The 19,041-nt window shown below is 40.5% G+C and overlaps 1 protein-coding gene and 1 long non-coding RNA gene across 2 annotated transcripts; both read left to right on the plus strand.

Moving 5' to 3' along the window:
- The first annotated feature begins 4,766 nt into the window (after positions 1-4,766).
- Positions 4,767-5,525, plus strand: LOC119768066. Its single transcript, XR_005277889.1, has 3 exons — positions 4,767-4,902; positions 4,960-5,192; positions 5,244-5,525. It is a non-coding gene; the product is annotated as an uncharacterized LOC119768066 (long non-coding RNA).
- A 768-nt stretch (positions 5,526-6,293) lies between these two features.
- Positions 6,294-9,062, plus strand: LOC6031241 (phospholipase A-2-activating protein). The gene is made up of 2 exons (XM_038255256.1): positions 6,294-6,453; positions 6,517-9,062. The coding sequence occupies exon 2, from the start codon at positions 6,544-6,546 to the stop codon at positions 8,953-8,955; it is 2,412 nt and encodes an 803-aa protein (XP_038111184.1). The 5' UTR covers positions 6,294-6,453; positions 6,517-6,543; the 3' UTR covers positions 8,956-9,062.
- The last annotated feature ends 9,979 nt before the right edge of the window (positions 9,063-19,041 follow it).

Consider the following 19,041-nt stretch of genomic DNA (forward strand, 5'->3'; position numbering starts at 1 on the left):
GATGGATCAACTATGGTCCCCTTGGAACGAGCTGTCAAGTAGGAACTTTTCTGTCAAGAAGGACCGCGAGGTTAATTTTTCAAAATTGATTTAAAAATCCATTTTAAACTCTTTGTGGTCGTACAAAGGTTCATTGTACTCAGAAAAATAAGCTTTATCGCTGTAAACAATAATATCAGCAATCTAAGCTTCATTTTAGGACCCAATTCAAAAAATCCTGAATATTTTTTTACTACTTAGCAAATACTAAACCTGGGATTCAAGTAGAAAGTTTAGTATTGCCTAGTTTTCATATAATATATTTTATTTTATTGCATTTTTTTTTTTTATTAATTTGATAAAGAATTAAAAAACTAAAATATCCACAAAATATCCATATTTTGCACGCTTTTTTTTTGCAAAAATGTTTACTTTAAGTGCCAACATATATTTATCTAAATGGTTTGTTAAAAAGAGAAACCGAGCAAGACATTTTGAAGAAGAAAAACAACTAAATTGAATAAAACAAATTACTCAAGAGCAGTGTTGCAAAAGAGTGATAGAAAAGCTATCAATAGATTATCTCTGCACCAAAAATATCCGAGAGTATAGCGGCCGTCACTATAGCTTGTGAGATCTCTTCTTGTATCTCGTGATTCCCAGCGATGTCATTCTCTCTCTATCACTCCTTCCCTTTTCCTCGACTATGCGCTCTCACCGCTGAGTCTCTCAACCTCTCCGAAAACTGCAATGAGAGAACACGAGATGGCGATTAGGAGCCGACCACGCATGACGCCCCTTCAAACTGCGTTTGCAAAATTGGTTTTGTGGCGGCTTTTGTGGTTAAACGCTGTTGCGGTAGGATGATCGTGGAAGCGAGAATGAGAGAGAAAAGGAAAATGTCAATCGCGAGTGGGTAAACACAAAAACGTGTTCGGCTATAGAGGAGAAAAGCAACTCGCGACAAAATTTTGAGGCTAGGAATTTTGACAGGTATGAGTTTCATAAAGTATTCGCCTCTTTTTCTCTTCCACAAAAAAATGGGGACAATGTAGCTGTCAAACTAGGCCAAAATGTTGAAGTCACTCACAAAATGAACTTTGAGTGATTTGAGTTCATTTCTGACGTCACGATTTTCTCCTCTATGTTCGGCGCTGAGAGTTTCAATGAAGAGAGAAGAGCAGTTGTTTTTGAGGCATGAATATTCAGGCGAGATAATTGTAGTTGCTGAGAGGTGATATTTTGATATTTTAACAACCCTGCTCAAGAGAAATGATTCATCAGAGCTATACAGCAATATTTGTGCATTCAGCTCGTTGCGAAACTCGACTTTTTAAGCATGAAAAAGAATGAGGGTGAATTTAGTACCGGCCAGAAAAACAAATGATGCGCTACTGTGCATGAGCTCGGGTCAGTCCCAGACAAAATTATGTAACACAAATTTAAGCCTAATTTTAGGACCCAATTGATGTAAGTGAAACAAATGGCAAATGGACTCCAGGTCAAAATACATTTGACACAAGCAAGAATATACGCATTTTAAATCAACAACTCTAGAGATGCTGAATCACAAGAATTAAATTAAAAAAAAAAATAAATCAAAATTTTAATGTTATTGCGCCTTGCAGCAATTTCTAGAGTTTTGTGTCAATCGTGCTAGACCCAAGGGAATGATGGAACGAGAGGAATCAAAAATCCGTATAAATAATTTCAAGATTTTTCTGGTGTAAACCGAAAACGCGATCAAAAATAAAGTGGAAGAATAAGGCTTTTAACTGCTTATTTAATTGTCGGTGTACAGGACGCCGCACTGTTTAATCATTTTCTGACGTCCATTCAATTTTGCAGTCCAACCCCAGTCATTGAATTGGAAAAATAAAATTCTTTTTCAAATTTTCTTTTCTTGATTTGTGTGCACCTACGTCAAAGACCAAGATTGTTTACTTTTTGCTCTTTGGTCTGACAGCCTTGGTCTGACAGATTTGGTCTGACAGCTTTATCATGGATTTTGGTCTGGTCTAGGCGAGGGATAGGACACAGCACCTTCCTGGCTAGACCTAGATTTTTTCATCACACTGCTTTGCAGGACTGAGAACTGTCAACTTTGCGCACTTTGCACCTCAGTAGAGTGCTGCGGGAAAATTTTCATCACAGTTGGCAAACTGATTTTCCATCACACTATCAAAACTGTAATGCATCGCCTTCTAACCATAGACTAATAAAAGACTACTCACTGGGCTCTGAACCATGACTCAACCTTTTTATGACCCCTCGGCACGTCCGGTTCACTGTCAAATATGACAGATCAAAATGTCAAGAACTGGCTCCACTGTCGATTTTCTGACGTTTCTTTTTTTGTTTGTTTTTGTTTTGATTTGTTATTCTAAACAAGCACACACATTCGCACAGGGGAAGGGCCATGAACGTTTGGTTTCACCCCAAGTCACCGATGGAACGTATGTCCATCGGTTCCGGGTTGGTCGGCAGCTGTCGCATCCGGTCATGTAACGTCGACTATCTGACACACAAGGAACCTTTAACCTTTACGTAAGGCATTCTGAGCTTTCCGGAAAGCCCGCGATGACGTTAGAGTGACAACTCCGGGACCGGTTCTGGGGTTCCATGTACCGGAATGGCACTCGTGACTTTTCGGTGGAATCGAATCGAGTTTCATCGATCGCGTAGGAAGTATTCAGCCGTCCTAAGACACAGACCCTTCTGCCAGGCATCATCCGATAGGTGGCCAGGTGACCATTTCGCAGAACATGTGAATCATTAAGAAATGACGTGGACACTTCTAAAAAGACTCCCCTACTATCCGGAATTCGGTATTTTACCAATATACTCTGCGAACACATTGACCAAAAGCTTTATTTCATATATTTTCACATAATAAGTATCCTTAACCTTTTAAATAAGCCGACGACTTGGCGGCGGTAGCAGTGCCTTTTCCTCGCGGATCTTTGGTAGAGGTGATTCCAGCTCCGATGCGGTAGATCTTGAAGTTTTCCTTGATTTACATCTTCGTCTTCGTTTTGCTCACGTGCCAGCATTGCCGGTAAAAGCTCGTCTCTTTGTCCAACCAGGTGACCATGGGCAATCCGGACAGCAGCTCTGATCCGTTCAGCTAATTCCGGCACAGCTACAACTTCCGCCAGGACATGTAGTTGAGAAAGTTGCACTGATCGTCGACTGTAGACCGGTTCCAACGTTTTGCAGCAAAACGTGTCTCGGCGGGGAATTATCACGGATCTTGTCATCACCGTGACCTTGTGGTTTCTATTCTTGAGCTGGAGCTGGTGGCTTTGGCAGGTGGGTTATGGTGAAGGTTTCCGCGTTGCTGAAGGCTGCCGCGCCAAGGTTGTCGCCAGAACGGTTTCGATTCCGGCCCTGCTAGTGCTCCACACGGACGTGGCAAATTTTCACACAACACACTCCAAAGTTAGTGGAAATCAAAACGAACAGCTGACTTTGTTGTGATTGTGTCCAAGGTGGTTCACGCGGTTCACAGCACATGAGTCATATTTTTTTGAAAAAAATGTTCGAAGTGGTTAGTCTTTTTTTAGTCTATGTTCTAACCGTAATCTAGTCACCAAGCTGTGATAGCCGAGGCAATAAGTCATTGAGATGGTCTGTTAAAGGTTCCTGGCTCGATTCTCGTAGTTGGAACTTGTGAGTTTTTTTTACAGGCTATTTTTTCCTAATGAGCTCGAGGGCATAATTCTATCGGCCACCTCGAGATGTGTTCGGTACCATGTATTGGCTATAAATTTAACAGAGTTCTGGCTAAAATCAATACTTCGTAGACTAAAGAAGCCTTTACATTTTTCAGTAAAAACAGTTATTACCCTATTAGTGCTAGAACCGAAAGAACATATTTTTTAAAAGACTTTATTAGAAAAGATTACATGTATTAAATTGCATTGGTACATCCGAAAAGCTCCAGGGTAGCGAAGGGTAACAAATCATTTCTTGAATCACTCTCCATCGACGAAACTCCGAGCATTCGTCCATCTCGTATTAATCGTATTGATCGGTAGCGTGAATCCCGGGCAGCTTCCCTCCGCCACTGTTTGTCGCCTCCCCACATGAGGACCGTAGAGGACGATAACCCTCATGCCACTGGCCTTCATCGCCATGAAGGGGCCGCTCTGGGCATCGCAGGATCATCGGGTACTGAAGACGCCTGTCCGCAACGTAGCCTGCAACGCACGCTGGTTGTCCACCATCCGTCCGGCAATAAGTCAAAGATCCATCTTAAATCACCGGAGACCACGATTCCGGAACAAGCCTTCGTCCCTAGAATCACTTTGCCAGTCCGTAAAACTTTCTCTTGGCTTGACGAGCCAATAGTTCTGAATTTCCAAAAATAAATAAATAAACATAAACAGCCTGCCATAGCAACGCATATCTTCGTCATCACTGTGAAGAAAAATCACTGTGATGAAAAAATACTGTGATGAAAATAATTGCGCAACACTCTAGTAAAGTGCAAAATGCGCAATACCAAAGAGTATTGAAAATAGAGCGCGGACTTGGAACAAATTTCTCCCAAATTCATGGTACCAATCAAAGGTACAACCGTAAAGGTAAGAACAAGATTGTCCGTCAGGCCTGAACGCGAACGCAAATTTTTGCGCCTGTCATCATAGCCTGCCAGTCATCGACCATTGAACAAAGCAACCCCTATAGATTGTTCGACTGACAGTTGATGGAAAAATCGAACTGGCACAGCGTTCTGCGTTCACCACTGCGTCGAACGGACAATCTTGTTCTTAGCTTAACGCCTTCAACGAGGCGTTACTGTTTTGAGGCGTTATGAAAATGAAAGGTGCAATTTTTCCATCGCAGCAAACTCCTAAAAAAATCTGTCAAAACAAACAAATCTCTCACATAGCGACCCAACCTGCACAAAATAATCTGGTATGCAAATTTGACAAACAGTTAGCCAAAAAATCAATTCGATGTCCTCTTTTGCAGAATACATGCCAAGAAGGCGTGCTTTTCCAGCCAGCTTACGAAGCTTGGGATGTGATCTAATTTTGGGAGAAAAAGGAACGTCGCTTAAGCAGAAGTGAACGGGCTCATTTGATTTTTGCTTAGTACAGTGCCTCACGGGAATCAAGGACGAAGTCACCACGTAAGGAATGTGCCTCCAGACGCCCTTCATTGATGCACGCGATTGCTCGGAGAACTTGGACCATGAAGAGAATGTGAGTCTTTAAGTGTAGAGTGAGATTTTGATTGAAGTTGTTCCATTTCAGTCGTAAGAAGCTTCTGGCCAACACGTCGAATGAGCCATTGTGACCAATTTTGATGATGGGCACGATCTAGATCATGTGTCCAGCTGCTGGAGCTGAGTTGTGGCAACAGTTGGAGCTTTTGAATCATGCTGCGTTTTGGAAACTAGGCCCCTCTGGCCTTTATGACACTACTTCTGACCACATGCCCCTGAACCACAACTAACTTGCAAACAACGTGATTAGATCGTCCCACTGTATAACTTGATAAAAACGCTTGAATAAAGAAAACACATCTCAATTTAAATGAGTTTTATTCATCTTTCTTGACTTAAGATCAATAAGGTGTTGGTAAGGAAATAGTTAAAAAAGCGTAGCGAAAACAAGCCAAAGTGGGTGGCGCTTCCTTTCTCTTGATATGCTGTTTGTTAAGTTGTTTGTAGACCTATTTTCTTTAAGAGGCGCGTAATCACCTTAGCCAAAGAATGTATCCAACGATTGTCAACGTCTTTGGGCCAACAACGTGGTCGGGGTTGTATCTGTGCCTGATCCGGCAGGAATCGGTGGCGTTCGTGATGCCGTACATTGCGCACGACCAGTTTCACCAGTCGAAACGCAGCTGTACCTGCGGAACCTACTGGTGGCTTTGAAGCGGGTGCACGACTTCAACGTGATCCACCGAGACGTCAAGCTGAGCAACTTTCTGTACAACCGGAAGCAGCAAAAGTTTCTGCTCGTGGACTTTGGTCTGGCCATTAGCAGACGTGGCGTTGAAGAAAGTGCCGGCTGAGGACCGGTGTTGGCACTGGCGCTGGGGACGAGGGGAATCAGCAGGGTAGCGAAGTCGTTGTCCAGCAGAAGCAGAAAAAGATTAAGCTAGAAGCAGACAACCTGGAGAACAGTACAACACCCGGCCGGTACGGAACCGAGCGGAAAGCAGCAGCAGCCCTTCTCTCTGGCAATACCTACCACAGTAATTTCTAGCTAAGAGCGATAATTGTAGTAGTCCTACGTCATAAACCTGCTCACCTCTGTACAGTACAACCGCCTTGCTGCTCCGATGCACTTTTCAAACCTGTTTGACAGTTGCAGTATCAAAGTGCATTCACTCATCGCTTGGCGGAGCGGTTCGGCTTTGGTGATTCGGCACAATTTTTTGGAGTTTTTCCAACATTTCCTCTGCTGTTGTTCAATAGTTATTTGATAAAAGGTTCCCCAGCAGGATCTTTTCGCGGTGAGTAGTTTGGCCATGCACATATTTCTAATCTTGCAACTCCTAATCCGGAACCATTTCCAGGAAGTGACACCAAAACAAAACGTCACAATGGTCAAAATCGAAGACTTCAAGCTTTCGTGCGAACTCGCGGGCCACAAGCTGGACGTCCGTGCCGTGGCCGAGGGCAAGGGCTTCGTCGTGTCCGGCTCGCGGGACAAAACGGCCAAGGTGTGGAGCTCGCTGGGCGGTGGCCACCAGTACACGGAAACGGAAACGCTGAACCGGCACACGAACTACGTGGGGGCCGTGCTGGTGGTGGAGGAGAACGGCTGGATCTGCACGGCCAGCAACGATGCGACGATTTGCGTGTTCAAGTACCCGAACGGGCCGATGGAACCGATCGCGGTGCTGAAGGGCCACACGTCGACGGTGTGCGCGCTGGCCAAGGGCAACTCGGCGAACGTGATAGTTTCGGGGAGTTGGGACAAAAGTGCTAAGATTTGGACCAGCGTTGGGTCGTCGCTGGCCAGCATCACGCTGGTGGGCCATGAAGCGGCCGTTTGGGCGGTTGCGCTGCTGACCAGCGGAAAGTACGTAACGGGATCGGCAGACAAGTCCATCTTTGTTTGGAACGAAAAGGGGGAGAAGTTGGTTGTGCTCAAGGGACACAAGGATTGCGTCCGTGGGTTGTGTGCCCTGCCAGGAGGAGGTTTCCTGAGTTGTTCGAACGATGCAACGATTCGGCAGTGGAGCGATTCGAATGAGTGCGTGAAGGAGTTTCATGGACACACCAACTACATCTACAGCGTTGCGCGTAGCGATTTTTGGGGAGAGGACGTATTTATCAGCGGCGGAGAGGACAGCACGATCCGGATGTGGAGCTTGAAGGACGGAGCGTTGGGTGATGCGCTGCAGTTGCCAGCCCAATCGGTTTGGGCCGTTGCGGGGCTGCGCAACGGAGACATTGTTGCCGGTTCCAGCGATGGATTGGTGCGTGTTTTCACGTCCAGTAGCGATCGCGCTGCTCCGCAGGATATCCAGGATGCCTTCAAGTTGTCGGTTGACGTTCGCATCCAAGAGTCTACGAAGCAACTGGGAGGAATGAACGTGAACGATCTGCCTGGGCCGGAATCGCTTCTGTCGGAGGGACGTCCGGGACAGACGAGAATTGTTCGCCACGCGGACGGCAAGATCATGTGCTACCAGTGGAGTAACAACAAGTGGGAGTGTGTTGGCGATGTGATGGGAGCCACCGGAGGAGATACTGGGAAGCAGCTGTACGAAGGACGCGAGTATGATTATGTCTTCTCTGTTAACTTGTCGGATGAAGCTCCGAACTTGAAGCTTCCGTACAACCGTGGTGAGGATCCTTGGTTCGTTGCCCAGCGGTTCATCCACAAGCACAGCCTTCCGCAAGCCTATCTGGATCAGGTGGCCAACTTTATAGTGAAAAACGCCGACAACACGCCGGTTCAACCGAGCGCTGGCTCTAATAGTGCGTACGATCCGTTCACCGGTGGCGCTCGGTACGTCCCTGGGTCAGGGTCCTCGTATCAACCCAGCGCTGCCAACACCGATCCCTTCACGGGCGGATCAAGCTACACAACGCAGACTCCAAACGCTGGTTTCGCCAGCAACGGATCATCTGGCGGTGGAGCCGGAAACGCCGATCCCTTCACCGGAGCATCCAGCTATTCCACCGGTTCCAGTGAGGTCAAAAAGGTTAACAACCACTTCCCTCACAAACACTTTGTGACGATGGAAAATGCTGACCTGGCAAAGGTCCTAATCAAGCTGAAGGAACTGAACGGCAAAATCGAAGACAAGAGCCTCCAGATGTCGGACGACACGCTGGACGACATCGTGCGCTACGTCGGAGAAGTGACCAAAGTGTCTGAGCAAAATTCCGCATGTCTAACCGCTCTCCGCTACCTGTTCACCTGGCCAACGGAAAGCATCTTCCCCGTGCTGGACATTACCCGACTAATCGTGCGTGATCCGAAAGCTTGCCAGGAGTTGTTCGAGGGCGACTTTCTGCAAACGCTGCTCCAACACATCAACCATCTCCCCGCAAATCAGATGATGGGCGCACGTTGCTTCGTGAACATGATTTCCCACGGCCCTGGACGTGCTATCATCACCGAACACATCCGGCCGATCGTGGAGAAACTCTCCCCCATCAAATCCGGCTCCGGCAACCTGCAAATCGCGCTGGCCAGCTTCTATCTGAACCTCTCGATGACCCAGCTGGACAAACCATCGCTGGACTTTTGCAAGGTGTTTTCGGACGCGGTCGGAGAGTTTCTCGAGTGGGCCACCGACCACGAGGCCACCTACAGGGCGTACCAGGCGCTCGGAAATCTGATGTCCATCCCCGGTGGACAGGGCACGCTGGTGGCGAACCATGTTCGCAGCAACACCGGACTCATTGACAAGATTCTGCTCAACATTAGCGTGGAGGTGGCCGGCTTTGGCAAACTGAACGAGTGCGCGAGTTATCTGTACGAACTGTTGGCTTAAGGGACAAAAATGTGGAGACGTTGACGAACATTAACTTGAATTAACTCCGATCGTCTTAGAGTGTAGCATTGATCAAACGTGAATAAATTTACATTTTCAAAATAAAATTTGTTTTATATTGGGTTCTTTGGCAATCTTTTCGATGTCAGTCTTAAATTTAAATTAAGTGGTTAAAAAGCAAATAAAGATGCAAAATCACCACATGTTTAAAAATGTGTTCCAAATAACATTTTTCAAACTCTGGTTGATATAAAATGTAGGTATTTGTATCCCGGGCAGAAAGTCGCATCATGGGACGAACAAAAAAATAAGTTGAGTTGTTTTTGATATCATGGCATGTTTGATATTTGTTCCAAAAACTCTTAAAATGCGCGCCGAAATCTATGTTCCTTTCTATGTTTGTAGACCTTTTATCATCAGTTGATAAATTTCCATTTTCTCATGATATTACCGGACTTAGAAAAAAATCGAAAGCCGAATTATTTTGGGATTTAGAAAAAAAAATTGACCTCTTTATCATGAGATGATATTATTTTGTTTTATCATGTTTTCACTGGACTTAGCAAAATTTCGAAAGCCATATTATTTTGGGACTTAGAAAAAATTTCGAAATCTTTATCATGAGATGATATTATTTTGTTTTATCTTGTTTTTGCTGGACTTAGCAGAATTTCGAAAGCCAAATTATTTTGGGACTTAGAAAAAATTTCGACCTCTTTATCATGAGATGATATTTTCTAGTTTTATCTTGTTTTTGCTGGACTTAGCAAAATTTTCACTCCTCGACAAAATTTCACTTTTCCTACACTTAGAATATTTTTGAAAACCCGGGATTATGAGATGATTTACAAGGTTAATTTTTTCAAGCCGGACTTAGCTAAAATGGCAGTTTTGTTAATGGACATTTTTATTGACATTTTTCCACTTTAATTTACTTTAAATACACTAGTTAAACTAATCACATTAAAAAGTATTTTACCGCATATAAAATTTCATCGCAAAACGCAAAAATGAGCCCACGCGCTCGCTCACTCTCTCTTTCTCTCTTCTTTCGTTCATGCTCGCACGCAACGCGCGCGGCATGTCGTGACAGGAATCGGCAATCGGCAGACAGACAGCTTTTGCGTTCGTGGCGGGCTGGTTTGTTTACGTTTTCGCGCAGTAGTTTTCCACGGATAAATTGTAGTCCGCGAATCGCCGCGGGTTGTGAGTACGTTCTGTGGCCGAGGGAGTGTGTGTTCGTCCGTTCCGTGGCGTTCGGGAGCCGTGATATGTTGTGTTTAAGTGATTGTTTGTGTTATTGTGGCTGGGGGGCGAAGAAAAAGTTTCGCTCCGTGTTGACGGGTGCAAGGAAAGTTTCCAAGCCGCTGCACCAGAAAAGTAATTCCCTTGCCCAAGATGCTGCTGTGGATTAACGAGGAAAGGATTTTGGCGGATTCGCCAGGACAAGGGACAAGGGTTTGTTTACGTTTTTGGTGCAGTAGTTTTCCACTGATTAACAACAGTCCACGAATCGCCGCGGGTTGTAAGTGCGTATTTTGGCCGTGGGAATGTGCGTTCGTTGGTGTCATTTTATGTGAGATTTGCGAAATGTTGTTATTTATGTGAAAGTTGATGTTTTGGTGGCTCGTTGGAGAAGAAAAAGTTACGTTAGCGCGTGCATGACAAAGCCGCAGTTCGCAGAATCGAAATCCTCCTGCCTGCATGTCGCTGGTCATCCTCCTCCTCCTCCAGCAGATGCTATCAAGACGCGGATCAACGTCGGAATGATTTTGGCGAATTTGACAGTTCTCGGTGGAGGAAAACAGCAGTTTCGATTTGTTTTGGTTTTTGTCGTCGTGTCATCAGAATCGCGATTTGTGGAGGAACCGTATTTGGTCCGTGTGTTTTCGCGAGTGTGCGTGTGATTGTTTACGTTTCTGAACCTTCCTCTTGTGATTCCGGAGGAGATGATTAAATTGTGTGGCTCGCAAGCAGTTTCACGGAGGAAGATGAGTCCACCTGAAGTGGCTACATATGTTGGTTCTACTAGTCAACCGACAAATATTTTTCGACGATTTTAAAACTCAGATAAGTATTGCTTGTTTTCTTTTCTTTGTTTACTATTGAATTTTAATTATTCCATAAATTTTGTTTGAGAATTGATGCTTTGTGTTTTATTTTCTCTTACAGATCTACTAACGGGCATTTTCTGGACATTCGGCTTCTAGAATTTTGTTTACTTTGACCAATCAGCTGCAAAAATGGATTGTGCTGCAATCATATGCTCTCTGGATGGATTGGATGAGGATTAACAAGGTATGTACGAGAATTATTATTTCAAAGTGAACCTATCACTTCAGTTTAGAAATTCTTTCAAACATTTCAATGTTTGTTTAGCAAAGTTCAGTTTTTCATTTTGTTATTTATGCTGATTTTGAATACACATTATTGACTTTTGACAGATTGATATAAAATTCTGAAAATAAATTATTTATTGATAAGGATTGCATATATTTTTTGATTCTTTCCTTTAAAGACCATATTTTTGTTTATTTTTTTGTTTGGGAATTTTATAAATTTAAATGTTTGTATAAGACCGAGCCACGTTGCCCAGTTGTAACGCTTCCGCCTTGACAATATTTACAAATTTCTACACTTTCAAATAGGTTTGCTAGAATTTCAGGAAAATTTTCAGCGGCCAATGCAAATAAATTAGTGCATTATTGATTTGTTTAGTTCAATTGTACAGATTTTCGTAGCTTTTCTTTGACTTGGCTTTACAAAAAGTTTGATTTGTTTTAATATTGTTAGTAGTATGCAATTTTGGATGTAATTTTTGTTGCCCCCTGATTTTCGGGCAAACTTCGAAGGGAGGAGTGACAAAAACTTTAAATAAAATTTTTACCAGCCTTACTTATTCACACTAAACTTTGAATTAATTCGAATTATACGGCAAATGATACAGTCATTCCACATATTCGGAACACTTTTGTGATAATTTGTCAAAAGCATACCAAATGCATCTTTTCTGTATTTTTAGGACCTTTATTTGGACATTCTTTTGCTATTTCATTAATATAAGCAGTACTTTTAAAACAAAAAAACTGCATTTCGAGACTATTTTATTCAGAGCAGCAAATCGCTGCTTCCAAATTGCCTGTTCCATAATTGTGGGATGTTATTGTGCCTCCCACAATTGTGGAACACCTGAATTTAACTGATATTTTCACAAAAAAGTTAGCAGACCATTCATAAAACATTACTAAGCATGAGTTTTACTGGTTTCCGAATGTGAAGTCATTTTTTTATAAAAATATGTACCCCTGGAGCGATAAAAAAGATTGTTTACATCGTTAGAAAAAAGTGTTCCGAATTTGTAGATTTCAAGGGTCGAAGTTTTTCTTCAAAAACTTGATATAAAACGATAAAATTTGCAGTTGTTCGATACAGCATTCGAAAGATCGCAAAAACAGCTGTCAAATGAAGGTAAAAGCGAATCATTATGTTCAATTATCGATTTTCTATGATTTTTTGAATATTGGTCGATCTGTAAACTGTTCCTAATATGAGGGATGACTGTATACAAATATTTAAAAAAAATTAAGATTGTCATTATGTTTAGTCTTGCAGCAGATTGTTTGCTATAGTTTTTTAATTTCAGGCTTATTTAATGAAAATAAATTTTACTAGAAAATCACATCACATTATATTGTTTTATTAAAATACAATTGAAAAACAGTCTATATGAAACTTATATTTTCTTACTGTGTATTACGCTTTCTAAAGCAACAAAATTATTACAGAAAAAAAATATCTGGAAACATCACAACTTGTTATGATACTTTTATGTTTTTGTATGATATTTTTCGCCCCATATTTTTCCAGGAAAAAAATGAACTGGTCGGGATAATTTTATGTTTATGGATGATATTTTTCCGCACCATAGCATGATAATTTGAAGTTTCCAACACGAACTTAAGTTGATAATTTTTTGATATGCGTAGAGTAATGTTCGCGTTTATGTTTGATTACCCGGCCCGATCAGAAAATTACATCTTACGGTAAACTTGTCATGTTGCCAAAAACATAAAGATGACATGTTTCCAGAACGCTTGACTTAAGAGATGTAGAAACATAAAATGTAACATGAGTTACTCTACGAAACATCATAAAAATATCAAACCAAGTTGACATTTTGAACTTAAAAATATCATGTCATGGTACCGAAAATATCATCCAGGAACATGAAATAATCATGCCAATTCTGCTTCCTGAAAAATTGGTGCGAAAAATATCATCCAGAAACATAAAAAATCAAGACAGGTTCAGGTTTTGCCTGAAAAACTGTTCGTAAAATGTCATCCAGAATCATTAATGTATCATGAAAGTTGTGATTTGTGAAGAAATCTTACAAATCCATATTTCGCAACTTCCCATGATACATTTTTATTTTCAGATGGTATCTTTCGACAGAAAACTTAAAGGGCTTATTTTTAAGCAAAGTCCATCGCACTATCTGAACTGAGTACACCCTTACCAAAAACATGATTTTCTGAGTTCAATATTTCACTTTTCATACGATTTTTTGAGTTCAACCCATATAACCATTTTTAAGCTTGTAGTATGAAAGTGGGATATTGAACTCAGAAAACCATGATTTTAGTAAGGGTGTAAGCCTTACTAAAAACTAGTCAGAAAGAGAGAGACGTAACATGCGCGCACAGTGAAAGCGTACTGTGAAAAACATTGCGTATAAATTGAATTAATTATCAACATTGATATTTAAATTGAATCGATTTATATATTGATTTTTTCCCATTAATATTCATTTTATATTAATTCCACAAAACTCAGTTACAATGTGTATTTTTTAAGGGACACCAGTCTTATCTATTTTTTGAAAGTTTTGTTAATAACTTTCAATCAATCAATTATTAAAATGATGTACACAGAAAAAAAGTTGAATTTTGGAACGTTGAAAATTTGGTATATTGAAAATTATCTCTTTTTTTGACATATATTACATAAAAAATGTTTAAAAATGTGAACCTGATGAATATTCATCAATAACTGATGAAAATTCATAATTTTCTGTGGTAAAACTAATAATGTATTTTGCCACAACATCTGTCACCATTCCTGATGAATATTACCATCATTTTATCTGTGTACTGAAAGTCAACAATATTTTAAATGTAAAAAATATTTGAAGAGATTTATTAAATATTTAAATAAAATTTCACTTTATTTGATATTGCAAGTTACATAGATCATCAGTTTTTCAATGTAATATAAACAACTTTTGTTGGCAAAAGTTACATTGACTTTAACATAATCTATTTCTAAAAAATCTATTTATAAACATAAAAACGATTCATGTCCAAATTCTTTAAACACTGAAATAATAAAAGCAAATCAAATATTGAAGAAAGGTGATGTTCTTTCTTTAGTTGAATTATTTGCTCAAAACCAAAATCTTTCTTAGAATTAAACAGTTTCTTAAAGTACTCCTCATCTCAGTTTAGGACAATTACTATACCAATATTATACTGCAACAACGTGAAATTTAAAAAATCTTTACGAGAACGTCTTTTAAAAATATTGAAACAGTAATTCGCACAAAATATTTTATTGACTTCCCAGAAAAAGATTTTCGAGGCCATCTGTGATCAATATATCTTGGTTTTCAATTCAATTAATATAAAATTTATGACTACATTGACTTGGTTTGAAAAAAATATATATTCGCAAAAGTAACAAAATGAAGTTTGAACAGTGATAGGTTCACTTTAAAATAATATTTTCGTACATACCTGGTTAATCCTCTTCAAATCCATTCAACCAAAGCACGGTTGCATCGCAGCTAATTTGTCTAATTAAACAAAATGCCAGATGCTGAATGTCTAAAACATGCCCAGGTTGTGGTCCTGTTAAAGAAAACAAAACACAAAGTATCAATTCTCAAACAGAATTTCCAGGGTTTTTATCAAATAATCCAACATGATATTGTAAAAATAGAAAGGAAAGCAAATAATACTTATCTGAGTCAAAAATCGTTGAAATACTTCTTCCTACTAAGTATATAGAACCAGCATGAACCATCGATTCAGATGGACTCCACTCTCCACCTTCACCGGGAAACTGCTCGCGAGCCGCCCAATAGATTACCTCCTCCGAAATAACCAGAGAATTGTTCTTCCTTCTGTCACGGACACCCTAAAGGATAGAAGCAATGTCACATTGTCACGTCCATGCCTGCCACACACTCACAATAATCAATTAAAAACGTAAACAAACCCCAAAGCACAGTCACATGAACAATCGCAGGCCGCAGACAGCACCAACGCGGATTTGTCAGTTTTCTCTCGCTCACCCCTCCGGAAACACAAGAAAGTTTCATCCAGTTCTAATCACCCGTTCACCTAGAATACGTCAAACGTAAACTAACACACGCACACAATCGCGCATTCGCGAAAACAATGTTCCCCACAAACCAGGATTCCAATCGCGACACCAAAACCAAAACAAACTTAACCAGCTGTGTTTTCCTTCACCGAGAACTCCGTGTCCTGTCAAATCCGCCGAAATCGTTCCGGCGTTGATCCGTCAAGACAGCACCTGCAGGAGGAGGAGGAAGGAAGCCAAGTGACATTGAGGGCAAGAGGATTCCTCTTTTGGGGCAGCTGCTTGGCCTGAACATTACTTTCATCCGTCAACACTGAGCGGAACTTTTTCTTCGCCCCAGCCACCAAAACAGAAGCAATCACATAACCACAATATATCGCGGCTCCCGAACGCCACGGACCGAACAAACACACACTCCTTCGGCCACAGAACGTACTCACAACCCGCGGCGATTCGCGGACTACAATTTATCCGCGGAAAACTACTGCGCGAAAACGTAAACAAACCAGCCCGCCACGAACGCAAAGCTGTCTGTCTGCCGATTGCCGATTCCTGTCGACATGTCTCGCGCGTTGCGTGCGAGCATTGAACGAAAGAAGAGAGCGAGCGCGTGGGCTTATTTTGCGCTTTGCGATGAAATTTTATGCGTTAAAATACTTTTAATGTGATTAGTTTAACTAGTGTATTTAAAGTAAATTAAAGTGAAAAAACTCACTAAAATTTTCATTAACAAAGTGTCATTTTGCCGAGGAGTGAAAATTTTGCTAAGTCCATCTCATAATTGACAGGTTGGTTTTTCTAAGTCCCAAATAATTGGGCATTTGAAATTTTGATAAGTCCAGCGAAAACAAGATAAAGCTAGAAAATATCATCTCATGATGGAGAGGTCAATTTTTCTAAGTCCCAAATAATTTGGCTTTCGAAATTTTCTAAGTCCAGCGAAAACTTCATCAAACATCAAAATATCATCTCATGATAGACGGGTCGAAATTTTTCAAAGTCCCAAATAAATTAATTTTCGAAATTCTGCTAAGTCCAAAAATATCAAATAAAAATGAAAATAAAACATTTGATGATCCACTGCCTTGGAACATAAAAAGTATCATGAATTTCGGCGGCCAATTTTTTAGTTTTTGGAACAAACAAAAATCATGTCATGTTCACAAAAACAGTCCATGTTATTTTTGTGTTCTTCCTAAGATGCGACTTTCTGCCCGGGCGCATCTTAGGAAGAACACAAAAATAACATGGACTGTTTTTGTGAACATGACATGATTTTTGTTTGTTCCAAAAACTAAAAAATTGGCCGCCGAAATTCATGATACTTTTTATGTTCCAAGGCAGTGGATCATCAAATGTTTTATTTTCATTTTTATTTGATATTTTTGGACTTAGCAGAATTTCGAAAATTAATTTATTTGGGACTTTGAAAAATTTCGACCTGTCTATCATGAGATGATATTTTGATGTTTGATGAAGTTTTCGCTGGACTTAGAAAAATTTCGAAAGCCAAATTATTTTGGGACTTAGAAAAATTCGACCTCTCCATCATGAGATGATATTTTCTAGCTTTATCTTGTTTTCGCTGGACTTATCAAAATTTCAAATGCCCAATTATTTTGGGACTTAGAAAAACCAACCTGTCAATTATGAGATGGACTTAGCAAAATTTTCACTCCTCGGCAAAATGACACTTTTGTTAATGAAAATTTTTAGTGAGTTTTTTTTCACTTTAATTTACTTTAAATACACTAGTTAAACTAATCACATTAAAAAGTATTTTAACGCACATAAAATTTCATCGCAAAGCGCAAAAATAAGCCCACGCGCTCGCTCTCTCTCTTCTCTCTTCTTTCGTTCAATGCTCGCACGCAACGCGCGAGACATGTCGTGACAGGAATCGGCAATCGGCAGACAGACAGCTTTTGCGTTCGTGGCGGGCTGGTTTGTTTACGTTTTCGCGCAGTAGTTTTCCGCGGATAAATTGTAGTCCGCGAATCGCCGCGGGTTGTGAGTACGTTCTGTGGCCGAAGGAGTGTGTGTTTGTTCGGTCCGTGGCGTTCGGGAGCCGCGATATATTGTGGTTATGTGATTGCTTCTGTTTTGGTGGCTGGGGGCGAAGAAAAAGTTCCGCTCAGTGTTGACGGATGAAAGTAATGTTCAGGCCAAGCAGCTGCCCCCAAAAGAGGAATCCTCTTGCCCTCAATGTCACTTGGCTTCCTTCCTCCTCCTCCTGCAGGTGCTGTCTTGACACGGATCAACGCCGGAACGATTTCGGCGGATTTGACAGGACACGGAGTTCTCGGTGAAGGAAAACACAGCTGGTTAAGTTTGTTTTGGTTTTGGTGGCGTGATTGGAATCCTGGTTTGTGGGGAACATTGTTTTCGCGAATGCGCGATTGTGTGCGTGTGTGTTAGTTTACGTTTGACGTATTCTAGGTGAACGGGTGATTAGAACTGGATGAAACTTTCTTGGTGTTTCCGGAGGTGAGCGAGAGAAAACTGACAAATCCGCGTTGGTGCTGTCTGCGGCCTGCGATTGTTCATGTGACTGTGCTTTGGGGTTTGTTTACGTTTTTAATTGATTATTGTGAGTGTGTGGCAGGGGCATGGACGTGACAATGTGACATTGCTTCTATCCTTTAGGGGTGTCCGTGACAGAAGGAAGAACAATTCTCTGGTTATTTCGGAGGAGGTAATCTATTGGGCGGCTCGCGAGCAGTTTCCCGGTGAAGGTGGAGAGTGGAGTCCATCTGAATCGATGGTTCATGCTGGTTCTATATACTTAGTAGGAAGAAGTATTTCAACGATTTTTGACTCAGATAAGTATTATTTGCTTTCCTTTTCTATTTTTACAATATCATGTTGGATTATTTGATAAAAACCCTGGAAATTCTGTTTGAGAATTGATACTTTGTGTTTTGTTTTCTTTAACAGGACCACAACCTGGGCATGTTTTACATTCAGCATCTGGCATTTTGTTTAATTAGACAAATTAGCTGCGATGCAACCGTGCTTTGGTTGAATGGATTTGAAGAGGATTAACCAGGTATGTACGAAAAATATTATTTTAAAGTGAACCTATCACTGTTCAAACTTCATTTTGTTACTTTTGCGAATATATATTTTTTTTCAAACCAAGTCAATGTAGTCATAAATTTTATATTAATTGAATTGAAAAACCAAGATATATTGATCACAGATGGCCTCGAAAATCTTTTTCTGGGAAGTCAATAAAATATTTTGTGCGAATTACTGTTTCAATATTTTTAAAAGACGTTCTCGTAAAGAGATTTTTTTTAAATTTCACGTTGTTGCAGTATAATATTGGTATAGTAATTGTCCTAAACTGAGATGAGGAGTACTTTAAGAAACTGTTTAATTCTAAGAAAGATTTTGGTTTTGAGCAAATAATTCAACTAAAGAAAGAACATCACCTTTCTTCAATATTTGATTTGCTTTTATTATTTCAGTGTTTTAAAGAATTTGGACATGAATCGTTTTTATGTTTATAAATAGATTTTTTTAGAAATAGATTATGTTAAAGTCAATGTAACTTTTGCCAACAAAAAGTTGTTTATATTACATTGAAAAACTGATGATCTATGTAACTTGCAATATCAAATAAAGTGAAATTTTATTTAAATATTTAATAAATCTCTTCAAATATTTTTTACATTTAAAAATATTGTTGACTTT

The sequence above is a fragment of the Culex quinquefasciatus genome, chromosome 2 (assembly GCF_015732765.1).
Source record: "Culex quinquefasciatus strain JHB chromosome 2, VPISU_Cqui_1.0_pri_paternal, whole genome shotgun sequence".
Classification (NCBI taxonomy): domain Eukaryota; kingdom Metazoa; phylum Arthropoda; class Insecta; order Diptera; family Culicidae; genus Culex; species Culex quinquefasciatus.